We start from the raw sequence: 15,405 nt of genomic DNA on the forward strand, positions 1-15,405 counted from the left end.
TTAGCCTCACCTTCTGACACTTGGCCACCCAACGGCAGTAAACTTGTTTTTTTGTATTTTTTTTTAAACCTATGTAATGTATTTAAAATATATATTCCTCTTAACTGTTATGAACGTAACTTAAGAGCTCTGCTGTCCTACTCTAGACTGAGGTATTTTCCTCGACGTAACGTGATGGAAAAAATGACGAACGTATCAGAAAATCACTGCCTGTGGCTGGACAGCAATCTCTGGCACCAACTGAACATGACATTCTCGATTGGCTGCACAGCAAAAATAAATCATTTAAGTACCTGCACAAATAATCACTTTTCTGGGCCCTTACTGGTCTGGATCTGTGAGGAACGGGCCAGCAGCAGGGAGATGTCTTACAGACTGTGGCAGCCTACTTTGGACGTGAAGACTTACCTGGGATCCACCAGCAACAGGAACCTGGAATGTAAAGAGGTTGGCCACCAGACCCTCCAAAGGGAAACTCAGGCTATCGATGTGCACTGTGTAGATCAGACCCAAGCACCCCTGGAAGGACATGTGAAATACAACAAAGACATTACACATGGACACATACAGAGGATAACTACTCTATAAAGTCATCAGTATTACAGCTCACGGTTAAACGTCGTCTGTGACATGTAGATAATGTTTGATAGCAGTTTATTCTTACAGCGCCTAACAAGGCCGGCCGTGTGTCTGCAAATACCTGTGATCAACTCAGCCTGTGATGAAAAGATCAGAGGTGCTTGAAACTCATTTACTTCACTGAATTGCGTGCTTACGCTGGAGCAAACTATGGGGCCTATTTTGCAGACAGTACAAAGCAGATAAGCGTCAACTCAGAGCTGCAAGATGAAAGCCGTGGTTTGACAGAAATTCTAAGTATTCCTGCTGAACAAGACAGACAAATATGTTTTAATCAAGATTTAATCATAAGGTGTTTTATTACCCGGAATATTTCGGGATAATCCAGCCTGGACACGAGAATGAGACTTTTCGGTGCAAACACTTGAGCTGGCTGGATCAGACCATCCTCCTCTGCCTCCTCATCTTCATCTCCATCAGCCTCAATACTCTTTGATCCCTGAAACATAAAAAAAAAAAAAAGAAGCTGTTCCAGTTGAAGAGTTCAACACAGTGCCATGGACTTCGGATCATGAAATGTACTGTAGAGCATGCCAGCACCGCTGAGCTCCTACTTGAGCTTGTGAATACATCATGTGCCTCAAACTCATCACATTGTCCAGCACATGTCTGGCATGTACTATACATCACATGCGTTTCTTGCACATTTGTTTCGCCAGAAAATAAAACGGATGTACTCCAAAATGAAGAGTGATCTGTGGTAATAGTGAGTAATGTATGCTGTAACTTAGTTTGAGGAACCAACTTCTGTACAAGTGTCACAATCAATGTTTCCATTTTCACTTGAGAGGTGAGTCACGAAATAGGCTTGAAAGTAGAAGTAGTGGAAAGTCAATTGGTATTCCTCCCACAACACACAAAAAAGCCAAGATATAACTCTTGCATCTGAGCAAGTCATAGCATCAACCCCAAAACATCTTAAAAATCTGCTTTGTCTCCAGAGATGAAACAAGCATTCAAAAAAGTTAACACTATTAATTAGCCTTTCCCAATCCGTCCTCATTCAGCACAGCTGCTCAAACAGCTGGAGCCATCCGTGAACACGACAGATTTTCTGAAATCACGATGAGGTGAATAGAAAAAACATCTCCAAAGAGACAAAATCATACGAGCAGATTTCCTCAGAAGAGCCAGAATGAATTCCGGTGATTAATGTTAACATCAGACATAAGAGACTGTAACAAAGATGCTAACACGTGCAAAATGCTTTTCGTAATTATGATGTTTTACAAGATATGTAATCTACAGTCAACAATATTCTTTATTGTTGATCACAAAATTAAACCAGAAACGAGCATCGAGTGCAGGAAAGCGTAACTGTCGTGTTAAAGAGAGCTACATTCAGATATGTAGTGACAAGAGTCCGGCATTACGATGACATTTTACAGCACGTCAAACCAAAGGAACACCAGAAAGTATTTTTTTGCTCCGATCAAACACGTCATCTAACTCTACCCAAAATCCGACAACCTTATCCTACAAGCAACCGCCTCGGTCTGGTTTTAATTGTCTCCGTCGTGGATCCATGAGCCCCATCAGAGCACGAATACTCCAACTTCTCCGTGCTCATTCCTAACTAAAGCCCTTATCACAATCTGGTATATTTCTCCAGGCAGTGAAAACATGCCATAAGTGCTTCAGTATCTCTGGACCAAGGAGTACGGGATCAAAATATCCCACTCAGATGGGGGTCACATTTCACCATTATTCTAAGGATTTGGTTCAATTATTAGACAAAATACATTCCTCTGCCGCCTGTCTGGACTCTCCCTGGAATCCAACACAGTCAGTAGATAAAGATGAGAGGAGAGGTTGTTAAAACACCCACACGTTTCAAGAGGATCCTCAGTGCCAGACACTGAATCCAGCAAGGTGCGTTTATTTTCCAGGAACATGACGTCGGATGAGGCCAAATATAGCCTAATAAAACAATTAACACAAGGCTGACAAAGAAAGGTGGTCTATCAAATTCAAAAGTCTTCATAATATTGAGTTTATATACACAAAGCATACACATGTCTTGGTCAAGTCTGTTTTTGGCACACACATACATCTCAATTACTCTGTAAATTGCTAAATAAGAACAAAAAAAACAACATGTCATGACAAATTCACAAGTGTGTATTTTAAAAACAGAATTTATATTCTCCAGATACACCCATGTTCATGTTTTTTCAATACGTACTGTACCTGCAGACAGCTTCAGTATTGAGGAGCTTAGAATTTTGCAGCAACTTCTCACATTAAACATTTACGTTATATAGCTGCTGTCTAAAAGTTGGAAGCTCAAAGGACAATAAAGTCATATACACTCAACAATGCTTCACCAACATACATTAAATGGTCACAAATGACAAAATGAAAAATATTTTGCACAGCCTCTTGCTTCCGGCCTGTTTTGCATGCCGATGGTAAAGTTTATGGCCCTCTTCTTTTAACCAGAGCAACTTTTACAACCAGTCTTGTAATCCTGTGAACTTCCTTTAAAAAATGAAGGTAGTACGACTGTGAGAAATTAAGACTGTGAGAGCAGAGACTGCAAAAACAGTTCACACCAACACAATTAGTGAGGTGAAATACAACAAATGTTTGTACATGAATCAGAGGATATTTAGTATTTCATATTGAAGTGCAAAAATAGTCTCTCTGCTGCACAGACAGTATAAAAGGAGTGGACAGAGTCCCTGTGACATCATTCACGCATTGGTTTGTGGACTACCACTTTGAAGCCTTCAGTTTGGCATTTTGCCCGTCACCATCTTGGTCTTTTGGGACCACAAGTGACACAAGAGGGTGGAGCTAAGTACAACTGAACGCTGAACATTGTTAGGCAACCAAAAAGGTTAAAATTAACTTTCATGAACTGAAAACACTGTAAAAGGGTAAAAGTTCAAAGACGAAAACAACTCCCAGACTTGACAACGCCGAGGTAGCAACCCGTCAATCACAAGGTAGTCACGCGCTAAAGCAAACTCGGCTTTATCGTCTTTCTTACTTTAAATGGGCGACGATGACTTATATAAACGCCATGCTGTATTGAAGAAGGCTTGAAACTAGTGGTTGAGATCATAAGCTCATGTTTACAATTTTTACTGAGGTAATAAATCAAGTGAGAAGTAGAGTCCTTTTCTCAAAGACTTCTATGTAATCAGATTTCTTTTTGCAATCAGATGAGTCGCCCCCTGCTGGCCAGTGGAAAGAAAGAGGTTCAAGGCCACTTGTTCTACAGCTTATTTTGTCCTGCAAATAATATAAACGTGGAGTATGTGGAAAAACAACTCACTAATAGCCTTGCCTGTCCCCTGATAACAAAGACACAATTACAAAAACATGAGGCCCCGCAATCAAGTCTAAAGTTGTTGTTACTGACAACTCATATTCCCTCCACTCGGTGTGAGAGAACAGAAAACAGACCGAAGGAGCATTAAGGTTTCAATACAGCTGAGGGACCAACCAGCGTTGGGCAATGAAAAGTCTGTTTGTAGGCTCTTAAAGAAACCCCCATAACAGTTAACAACTGGGCTATTTTTGGTCATTTTCTCCCTTTGAAGTGACAATTTGCCCTAAATCTTTCCTCCTTCGTCCAGTTGTGCAAACATAGGAATGTTTGTAATTATGGTCCAATTCACACAACAAGCTGATGAGGACAGCATGAACTACTACAGTATTGGTTCTCCAAAGTTACGCCCCCACTATTTAAAAGCTGACACACACTTCTCGTACACAGCCACATTTCTAATTCCACTGAAAAATGTTTTACTGATCAACTAGAGTGATTGGCGACTGCATTCCACATGTGAAATGATGTGAAGTCACGGCGGGCAGAGTGACAGGAGTCATTTAAGGCTTCTGACAAAGGAAAACACATTGAAACAATCAGCCCGGTATTCTGTGGGCTTTTGGCAGGGTGAGACATTAATGAGATCATTCATAAATATAAAAAATGATCCCGCCCAAACAAATCTGTTGTAATCAGTAATGAATCTTGTATGCATGATTACATAAATCAAATGAAAAATGTATTAGTCAGCTTTTCTTTTCTCAAAAAAAGGGAGAATTTTCTCAAATTCTGGGAGACATCACACATGCGACAGAAACTCCTACAAGTTAAAAAAAGTGCCAAACCTAAAACGGAAAACAGAAAATAAGAACCATCACACAATGCCCAACTTAGATATCTCCGGTGGCTTGTAAGAGTCACGAGAGAGACACACGAAGACGAACCTCAAGCTCATCACACAAGTAGTTATCATTGAGATGATCTCACAAGGAGCCTCATGAGGAGGATGAGAAGCCTGCTGCTCACAGAGATGTGCTGCAGAATTCACTACGTCGTTAATGAGTGTAGCGTGGTGGCTCAGTGGTTAGCGCTGTTCCCTCACAGTAAGATGTTATTAGTATGTTTTGTGGGTTTTTTACATGGTGCTCCTGTTTACTCCAACAGTCCTTAAACAGCTGAACAGTCGGGGGGCTGAAGACGGACTGTGATTGGTTGTGTTGGCCCTCTGATGGACTTAAAACATTCGCTTCACTCTGGGATAATCTACGGCTTCCTGTGACCCTGAAAACATAAAGCTATTAGAGAGAATAAACGCATGAATGAAAACGGCTCAAAATTCACAGTTTAATCCTTAAAAGTACTCTACCTCGAGTGTGTGTGTGTGTGTGTGTGTGTGTGTGTGTGTGTGTGTGTGTGGGCGCAGTCTTACTTGGAGATTGACCTCAGCCTCGTAGAAAGTGAGGCAGGAGCAGTAGTGTCGGTCTGATTCGATATCTGTCAGCACAACGGTGAAGAAGGTGGGTGATTTCCTATCCCTGGACAGCCTCCAACCTCCAGGCTGGCAAAACTGAAAAGATATTGAACAAAATGCCATTAAATGGGAATATTATAAAGGGCAATTCACAAAAACACACATCAGATACACGGTACACTGTTACTGTGACCTAAGCTGTAATCATTTCAGAGATATTTTTATTGGGATTTTCAAAGATTTGAAATTGTTAAAAGCTCAGTGGTTGTTCTGTCTTTCTGCTGCCGGTAACACATTCCCACCTTAAATGGAGCATCTTACTGTCGCTAGTCTGATCCTAACGCCCCCGTAGAGAGCGTAGACAGGATGTCCTGTTTCAGCGCAACAATTACATCTGCTTGTCGGAGCAGGAAGTGGCATGTTCACTGTTTGTTTTACTTGAAAGTCATCAGTGAAGGTGCCAGGCCAAACCACCTGAGCTCATTGACTGACATCATGAAAGGATCTTAAATAAGTTGGTAAAAAACAGAAAACATACCCAGGAATGAATCAATACACTCACACTTTAGTACAGCAGATTAAATTGAGGTTAAAACTGATAGTAACAATACACATGCATTCATGCTGCTGTCAGAATTGGATATAAAGTCAAGTCAATTATATTTATATGGTCCAATATCCCAAATTTGCCTTCAGGGGTTTTACAATGTGTACAACGAACAACACCCTCAGTCCTCTGACCCGCTTTGGATATCTCAAAATCCTAAAAGAGGGAAAAAATTAAGTAAAACTTCAAAAAGAGCCACTGAGGAAGGATCCCTCTTACTGGACAGACGACAATTCAATAGATGTGTGTACAGAATAACCAGCGGAGTAAAATTACAGTACAGACGATGCAAGTTATACATAGAATGAACATATTTTATTCATCAATAATTTAATTCTTATTGTCTGGATTAAAGATTTAGTCTCGAACTCATTGGCTGAGCTTTGGATAAACGTGAGTAAAGCAGACTTTAACTATAAAGTATTATGATTTTCTTCAAGTAAGTAAAGTTCTTCCAAAATCTTCTTGGAATATTCTATTATTCATATTTCCAAACATTGTTTACGGAGAATTTAAGAAGCACACAAATCACCAATTTTCAATGCATGATGAAACGGAGCCATTTTTAGCAAATTGAGGGCACATTACTCTCTGAAAGACTTGTATCATAATAAAAAGCATGTCAAACCGGTTTGACGTCTCAAAGGACCAGTATGAGTCATAACCGAACCTTACAAAACATCTGCAAAATATGGGAAAAAACAAGCTTTTTGTTCATGATAGAGTGTTCCGTTAGGAAAATACAGCTTATCAGTTTATAGATAGTTTCACTGACAAAAATGATGCTTTCACATAAACACATGACTCTATAAACCAAGTATAAAACCACCCACTGTAAGATGGGCTCATAAAGCAGACTGAAGAACTACGCTGGCTGAGGAGAAATTGATGAATTATTATTTGAGAGATATTATAGAGTGCCAAAATGTGGAAGGCAGGCGGGCATTTGGTCAGAGAGACGAGTGTTTGTGTCTCGTCTCGCTCTGTTTTTGCTGGAGGCCCAACTGGCCCTGGCTCTGAGGACGGTGTTTAGACTGCTCTTCGGGGGGGTTATACAGGGGATCAGCAGACACATGGAGGAAGAGAGGAGACTGGGTGACGGAGGGGCGGGTGAGGCCAAAAACAGATGGATTGATGGATAGATGGGCCTGTGTACAGCCAAAGGCGAATAAACTGGCAAGGTAGCGTCTCTCGGGGAGAAAAAGAAGAGCAGTAGAGAGAAGGACGAGAAGAGTGGGAGACGTGAGGATTAAAGTCTCTTTCACACATAGTTCCCTGTAAATTATTTGGATAATCTTTCAGCCATCGCTAGAGAATATGAAATTTTACACAAGCACTACATTCAGGAATGGCGTCTGGCGCCTTTTCACACATGCCAGGGCAACGCTGGAATGGATGGGGCAAGGGACAGTCTAGTAGATGGTGGTAATGCAACACTTATAGATGCCAACCACCATAAATGTCAACGGGCAAGGCTCGATGTACGCAGCTGAAGATGTCTCTTAGTATTTTCAGGAACATGGCGGGCGAGGAGCCGTTTTTGTCCAATGTTCTTGTAATGTATTTTATATTCAACAAGTGAAAGCATTGGCGCTAACGCTAAACCTTCAACCGCTCGCGGATTAAAATACATCATAGCGGGAGTCTTGTGATTGGTTTGCTTGCGTCTTCCATTAGCTGGACGTAACCCGTCATGTGCTCGTCCCTGCATTGTGACCGCTTTAATTCACAAGACAGCCGTACCGGCGGTTTGCCTGAAATGTTAAGAAACTGGCAGTACAGATTTCCCTGAATATTGATCCCTGCTGCCATGCACACATGAACCCATGCAGGATATGTTCCTGAACATTTCAGGGATGGACATGTGTTAAAAGGGACTTAAGAGAGGAAGACAGGAAAAGGTGGGAGGGAGGGGGGGGGGGGGGGGGTGTTTTTGGCTTGTTCAACCTGGAGGATCGGACCAGGATGCCACCATCATCCAGCAGATACAATAGCTCACAGGAAATCTGTTAAACTTGCTTCGTGGTGAGGTGTGTGTGTATGTCGGTACACACTCAGGCCAGACAGGAATCAAGGACAAATGCAGATAACTGTGATCCTGTCCGAAACGATTCCAACTGTGCCATTCATTGTTGCCAAAAACAGAGATAAACACCTTTGGGACTGCATAGTTTCAAAGATCACAGGTATACCATCGTGTGTGTATCCTGTATTTCTGTTTGTGTGTATGCATGTGTGAGAGAGTGACTGATTGTAAGGGAGAGCAATATTCAGAGAGCAAGAGGAGGCGCAATAAATTAACTTCCCTGATCTTAAATCAGTGTTTCCTTTAAGCCGTTATCTCGCCTGTAGGTCTGCAGAAAAACACTTGCGGGCTGGCGCAGGCTCAAAGACACTTTAGGGAGTTCAGTGTTTAGTAAACTTCACTTTATTCAGGAGACCACTGCATCCAGACACACTACTGACCTCATTTTAAACACAACTAATGGTTGTTTAACTCAAAGATGAATGATTGTCTCGCCTAAATCTCGTAGCTGAATGCAATAAGGACTTTACAAAAGGGATAGTTCAATGACAATAATAAGAAAAACATACAACATGATCCTCTTGTGACAACAAGTGAGTATGCGTCCTACACAAAAGTGTTCACACATGATTGTGAATAAATAAAAGCTTCTGCAAAAGTAGGGAAATTCAAATTCAACTGACTAAATTTAATTGTGCACAGAAATGGCTAGTCATGGCTAGTCCTAGAAGGCAGAATGGAGATAAAGATGGGATGTTTAAGCTTTAAAATAATTATAAAGAGGGGAAGCAAAATTGGTCTGGAGTGTATTTTTGTCCTGCTGTGCTACATTCTGCAACCAAAAACAGTGAATGACACTGGACAGAAGGACACGTACGGTAGGAAAGGACATCTCCCAATCCAGAATTAGATCCTAGTCAAGTGACATACTTGCTGTATTAATGTCAAAGCCGAGTAAACTGCTGCCCTCCAGCTAAACCCTCTGCATCATATCACATCACGTGCTGCAGCCTGGTATGATCCGCTCCCAACCAACTGTACTGTTATTCTCCTACTCAGCCGGTGACACTGGATCTTCAGTCTGACCTGCTAAGCATCGTCACAGCTGAGCCGAGTGCTTGAAGAGCAGCCCCAATCATAAAAAATAAAAAGAATCAGCACACAGGGACCTTGGCTGATCAGGACATGGCTGCATTCTTATACTGTGACAAGACAGTAATGCCCGGTCAGCCTGGCACAGGCCAGATATAACTGGGGCAGCAGCCATTAATAAAGATGACTCGGGACAAAGAGACCGAATGGTATCTCCCTTTAAAGTCACTGTTGTATTTCTGTGGTGTGATAAAGCTGAAACTTGACAGGAAATGGGAAACCTGTGTTTTCATTATGACCACAACATTTGAGAGTCCCGTACTTACGAAATACAAACAGACTTCGAAAGATCGTCAAACCTTTAAAGAGTTTCCGTAAATGAGCTCAATCCCGCAAATCCTTTTGGAGAGGGACACGATTTGCGTTAAAAAGAGGTAATTAAATCGAGCACCAAAGTTACACATCACACAAACATCACACAAAGTTACAGCAATAAAACATTTGTAAAAACTTGAGAGAAAAAAATAAAACATTTTGCACATTCCCCCCCCAACCACCATGACTTTTGGGTCATGAAATGAATAAGATAAAAACATAAAACAAATAAACAATTGCAATCCTAAAAATACATTGAAAAATAAGTAAATATAGCTGCCAGACAATCAAATCAAATCTTGGAGCAGATACAGCGTACTGCAGGAATGAATCCTGAAACCTTGAAACGAGTTCGCTTTTTCACACTTCCGTTTCCCTCGTCACAAAGTCGATGGGTTTTCTTAAATGGGTTTTTGTTTAAATGCTTCAAATAAGGTCTGTGGTTAACACAAGCTTAACAGATTACAACACTTTGTTCTAAAATTAAAAAAAAAACGTTAGTAAATACTCCTCTTGTGAATTTTGAAGCGTCTTAAAAAAATGCGGTTGCTTACAAGTGGCTGTGGTAGTTTGTTTATAGCCTAAAGTTAGCTTTTTACTTCTTTTGAATTCATGCTGCAAAAATCATTTAAGTGGTGTTCGTTTGTGAAGAGTATCTTGCTGAACAAAACCTGTAAGTATCATAAACATCTGTTTGCCACAGAGCTTATTTTCTGCATTAACGCAAAATCCAATGAAAAAATCCAATTGGTATTTTGTCACGGTAAATAGTGCAATTCTAACTTCCATGGCTGGAAAATATGTGTAATAAAAGAAAACCTAAATCCACCTCCAACCATCCAAACTCAAAATACTGTTGAACTACCGACCGAGCCTAAACGTTAAGTTACTACCAAGACATTGTGTCAAGGAAACGCGGCAACAGATGTGCACTACACAGTGCATTCAATCATCCTCTTCCCTCTTCTCTCCCCATTCATGTGGAAGAGACGCATGCCAGGAAGACAACACAATAACGGAAAGTGAAGACCGTGGGGTCAGGGAGAAGAAAGGGACTGGCCAGGGGTGAGAAGGTCAATGGCGTGCTGCCTGCACAGACCTCCTGCTTTCTCGAGTCTGCAGGACGAGCAGAGAACAAAACAAGCAGAGACGGCTGCTCCGGTCCAGCGGTTTAGCCATAGACTGTGCATCAGAAGAGGACGTAGTCATCGTGCCATCACCCACTGGTTTGTGGACTGTCGTTATGAAGCCTCGAGTCCGGCGCCATCTTGGATTATGGCCGTCGCCATGTTGTTTATTTCGCAACCAACGTAAGGAAGTTACCATATTTGGAATGCGGAGGAGCGACGTAGTGACACCGGATACGGCTCTGCTAACGTTAGTGACCTGTCAATCACAGTAAGCCCGCCCTAAACCATACTCCGCTTTATGGTCTATTTTACTCTAAAACAGACACAAATGTACTAAATGAACATCATGCTGTATTGAAGAAGACTTGAAACTGTTGATTGGGACCATAAACTCATGTTTACAATGTTTACTGAGGTAATAAATCAAGTGAGAAGTAGAAGTCATTTTCTCATAGACTTCAATACAATCAGACTTCTTCTTGTAACCGGAGGAGTCGCCCCCTGCTGGTCAGTAGAGAGAATGCATTGGCTTCAGTCGGCAGAACTGGAGGTTGCCGCACAAACACCCCCCCCCCCCCCCCCCCCCAAACCATCAAGGTCAGCAAGATGAATACAAGAAACAAAACTGTCAACAAAATGACCATAATAGCACTGTTATCCAAATAATGTTTAGTGGTTGCATTTAGTTAATTTACTGCACCAGAGTAGCTCCATCACAAAGCATTCCAATGAGGTGGCATCAGCCCTCCACCTCCATTCCTCAACTCTGCATCCCCACTGTCCAACACCAACACTTAAACACTGGTTTCCCTTTACTGATCCGTTATGCAATATCTGGCACATATGGTTCATCTTAGAGATAGATATTTTTAGATGACTATGATAGACCACAGTAATTCAGAATAAATGTGTCTCGTAAAGCAGGACAGGAAGAGTCATAGTGCCAACTATACTGTTCTATACTGTACACGGCATTTCAAGCTTGATAAATGCCATATGTGTAGGAAATGTGACACCTGAAAAACAACCTATTTTTAGTACAACGGTAAAGGTAGTTTTTTCATTCCAGCAACAAGCTCAGAAGGACAACTCTGCCGAACCCCCAACATCCCTTGGGAAGACTTCAGGGCGAATACTTGGGTTTATTTCAAGACACAGCATAAATTAAAAACATATGGCCAGTTCATCACATGCAACTTCAAAATAGAAATGCATAAAGAGGCAAATAAAAAGGACCCTTTAGAGAATCAGACATTCCTTTGCTTGAATCGATCCCCTGTCAGATTAAATTTCTCAGTTTACTCCTTAAACCAAACCTGAAGCGTCTGTGTGATGCTCACGGCTGACATGAAGGTCCCCAAACCAAAATTAAATGTGCATTAATGTGTCATAGTAGGTTAACAAACACCATTCCTTCCAGGCATAAACAAGTTAAATAATAGTTCAGGGAGAAATCTGCTGGAAAATAGTCAAGAAGACAGAAGTTCCCTCTTAGATTCCAAGTAAAACTCCAAGGGTTTTCCCCGCACTGATTGATAACATGCTCTCATGGTAAAACTGATGTTAAAACCACTAGAATAGTATAAAAATATGCGTAATCCAATAAATTGTCTCATTGCTGTGACTGAATCTGTCAAAACTGAAGCGAGTAGAGCGGTAAGGTCAACTGTGCGTAGCTCACGGCATTATCACAAACACAATCAGTGACTTCAGTTTAAAAGAATTGTCATGTCTGAGCATGCCTTCTTATATAACTGCATCAATCATAGCCTGAGAGTTTGTCGGCACACTGTACTGCTAAAAATAATTGATGTCAAAGCCATGTTATTAATATAAAGCTTCCCAAATTCATGTGAGGTGTCATGTATTAAACAGAAATGTGGCAGTGCAGCTGGCTTTGCACAGTAAGCCATTATGAATTTGGCTAAAGTATTGGTCGATAAGTGACGATGACAAAACATGTTGTGTTGCACATGGATAACCAGACTTTGTGAAGATCCAACACTAGGTACAAATAAAATAAAAGATGTATGCCAGTGGCGAGCAAGCTGTGAAAGAATTACAGAGCGTGTACGATCTCTCTCTCCCAAATCACAACAGACCACAACAGCGCTTTCTGCTTCGGGCGTTTGTGACAGCCATGGTGAAAAATACATACATAACTGTCCTATTAGCTACCATAGTTTACAGCAAGCAGATGGACGTGGTAGGGAATCAAATGGTACAATTTGTCCATCAGTGTAACTTTAAAATCAAACTATAGATTTATCTTGATATGTGCTCGTGCCGCTCCGAACGACTAACTTTTTGACAAGGCGATGAGCTCCGTCTGATTTAAGTTCGCCCTGCAGAGCACCACGATGCCTCCCCAGGAACTGCTTTAGGGTCACATCTGGCCTCCAACCCCAGATTGCCTGCAGCTGTGCATTTGGCCTTCAAACACTTCACCTGCTTCTGCCTGTCTGCGGCTAGGCTGCGGATCTGTACGTGTAGTATCGAGCACAATGAAAGGCACCAAATGCTCTGTTCAGACCGAACGCAGTGTTCTTCGGTCAGATCTGTGGAAAGTTAGCAGCATTCCTGCCTGCCACACCGGCTTTTGTGATAGTATCACAGGGGGCACTAAAGTTGGGACTTTCCAATCTAACACAGTGGCTTCAAACAAAGCCTTTTAATTTGATACATGCTTTATACTTATATATATTTGGGTGTAAAAGTAATTTTCAGCAGTAATTTGGTTATTTCTCCGCTATTATTTTCCTTTTATCAGTTCTGAGCAGTACCGCATTGCTAAAGCCTTTTATTTACCCATTTCAGCTGACGGAAGGTAAACATGGTTTGTTTTTCTATTATATCTGTAAAAGGTAAACATGAAAATCAAAGCACATGTAGTGATGAATGAAAGAGCAAGGTAAACAGTTCTGTCCTGAGGTTGTAGATCAGCACAATGGCTGTCCTGCTGTCAGACGGCCTTTAGAGCACTGTGAGATATTGGCTGATAATGACCTGCCTGGGGAACAGGTGCTTCCTCCACCTCTTTGTGAGGGCCCTCGATCAGTAACAGCATTCACAATAGGCCTCGGTCTCACTACTGTCATGATAAGCTTAGTTCAAACTACAACAAGTTCTGTTCCTCTTCTAAATATATACGATGCTGTGTGATGAGGAAATGTGAATCCGAGTGTGTATGAACACAGAGGTATTCTCAAAAGATGTTTTGTGTCAGGACACTTGTTCATTCAGTACTTATGTTTGTTAATATATATAAATAATGATGGTGACATGTCTAAATATGCATCAAAGTGAGTCATTTGTTCCCAAAATGTCTGAAAACTGGACTGAAGTGGTCAAGAGGAGATTGCCTTTCGAGTGGGCCACCTGCAACTACATTTGTGGTTTGAATGGTAACACTGATGTCAAAGAGACCGAAAGAGGACCCAGTTAATAAAAAAAGGAGAAGTGGTTACTCATACTGTGAACGGTTCCTACTCGACCTTTATTTCTCAGAAATAAACACAGGTGGAAGATATCACATCGCACTCCTTCTGTGGCTGCTTGGTTAACTATGTCTGAGCAATGTTTTTCGCTTAAAAACGCTAAGGATTGTCTGCACACTCGCACTAGTACGGCAGAAAACGTCAATGAATAACAGCAACGTAATGTGTTACTGCATCGTGTTATTATGCTGGCACTGGCTAAGACTGCTTCAACGAATCGGACTATTTCTCACCTAGAATTTCAAACATCCAGCCCGCATCGACAAGAGTATTTCATGTCAGAGGACACCCAGCAGGCTCGGCATACAGCCGTATGTTGTGTCTACAATGCCACCACAAAAGGGAAGCATTACAACTCACAAGTTTTTGACAAGTCCTGTTGATGAGGCTCAACATTGAGGAGAACATCTGGAACAGGACGTGTACATCTGCATGCATCAGCCAGTACTGGAAGTTAAATCCTCTCTTTGAAGGACAGAGACAGATATCTAATGTATGGATCTGTGGATTCCTACACATATAAGTATGTAGGTGTAAGAACTGTCGTCAGCAGCAGACAGCAGCAACATTCACCAGTTGCCAGGTACTGTAGAGCTCTTTAGATGGGAGGGAGGAAATATCCACAATAGCCAGGGCATCCCAAAATCATAGCTCTTGGACCAGTTAACCCGGCACCAGTTCACTACTACATGTTTTGTGCCCAGCTCCTGGCTGGCCACAGTGTTCGTCGCCTGTCATCATCTCCTTCATGTTTTTGTTTGTTTGGACTCTCAGACTTGGGTCTATCAGGAAACATGTGTATATGACAGAATAATTCCCGAAACAACTCGTATATATATATATATAAACAATAAACCATGAAGACAGACGTTTCTACTGTACTTCATCTGGAGGTTTGAGTATGTTCGCTCTCCAGCGTACTGTGGCTTTATTTCATCCTGTGTATTCCCGTTTCCTGGTGAGCTCACAGTGCTTTTCAGCATGGAAAGTCCTGCTTGCTTGACAGCTCCAGCTTTGTTTCCTGATGTGTTTAGCTTCACTGGCACACAAAGCATTGATTACTCATGTGTGGATCTTCCTGACAAACACATGATCCCATTCCCTCCCCCCCACGGCATCCTGCTATCTGGAATGCACTGTTTAGTTTTTCTCTCATAGTTTTACAAACATCATAAGAACGACGTGCAGCGCGACATGTCAAGTTCTGGTCACTTGAGTCGATCCATCAAGTGATACAATTAGGTTACATTCTTTCATCTGTCTGCGGTTTGGCACGGAGCCTCAAACT

At 41.6% G+C, this 15,405-nt stretch overlaps 1 protein-coding gene across 1 annotated transcript in view; it reads right to left on the reverse strand.

The window, feature by feature from the left end:
• The window catches only part of sbf2 (SET binding factor 2), an 81,059-nt gene that overhangs the window by 47,159 nt on the left and 18,495 nt on the right, over positions 1-15,405 (reverse strand). The window contains exons 3-5 of the mRNA XM_076110330.1: positions 5,349-5,486; positions 944-1,078; positions 409-519 (exon numbers count right to left, since the gene is read on the reverse strand). Of these exons, the coding sequence (XP_075966445.1) occupies positions 409-519; positions 944-1,078; positions 5,349-5,486 (384 nt within the window). The remainder of the gene's footprint in view (positions 1-408; positions 520-943; positions 1,079-5,348; positions 5,487-15,405) is intronic.

Source organism: Anarhichas minor, unplaced genomic scaffold, assembly GCF_050575085.1.
Source record: "Anarhichas minor isolate MPS153535 unplaced genomic scaffold, ASM5057508v1 ptg000042l, whole genome shotgun sequence".
Taxonomy (NCBI): domain Eukaryota; kingdom Metazoa; phylum Chordata; class Actinopteri; order Perciformes; family Anarhichadidae; genus Anarhichas; species Anarhichas minor.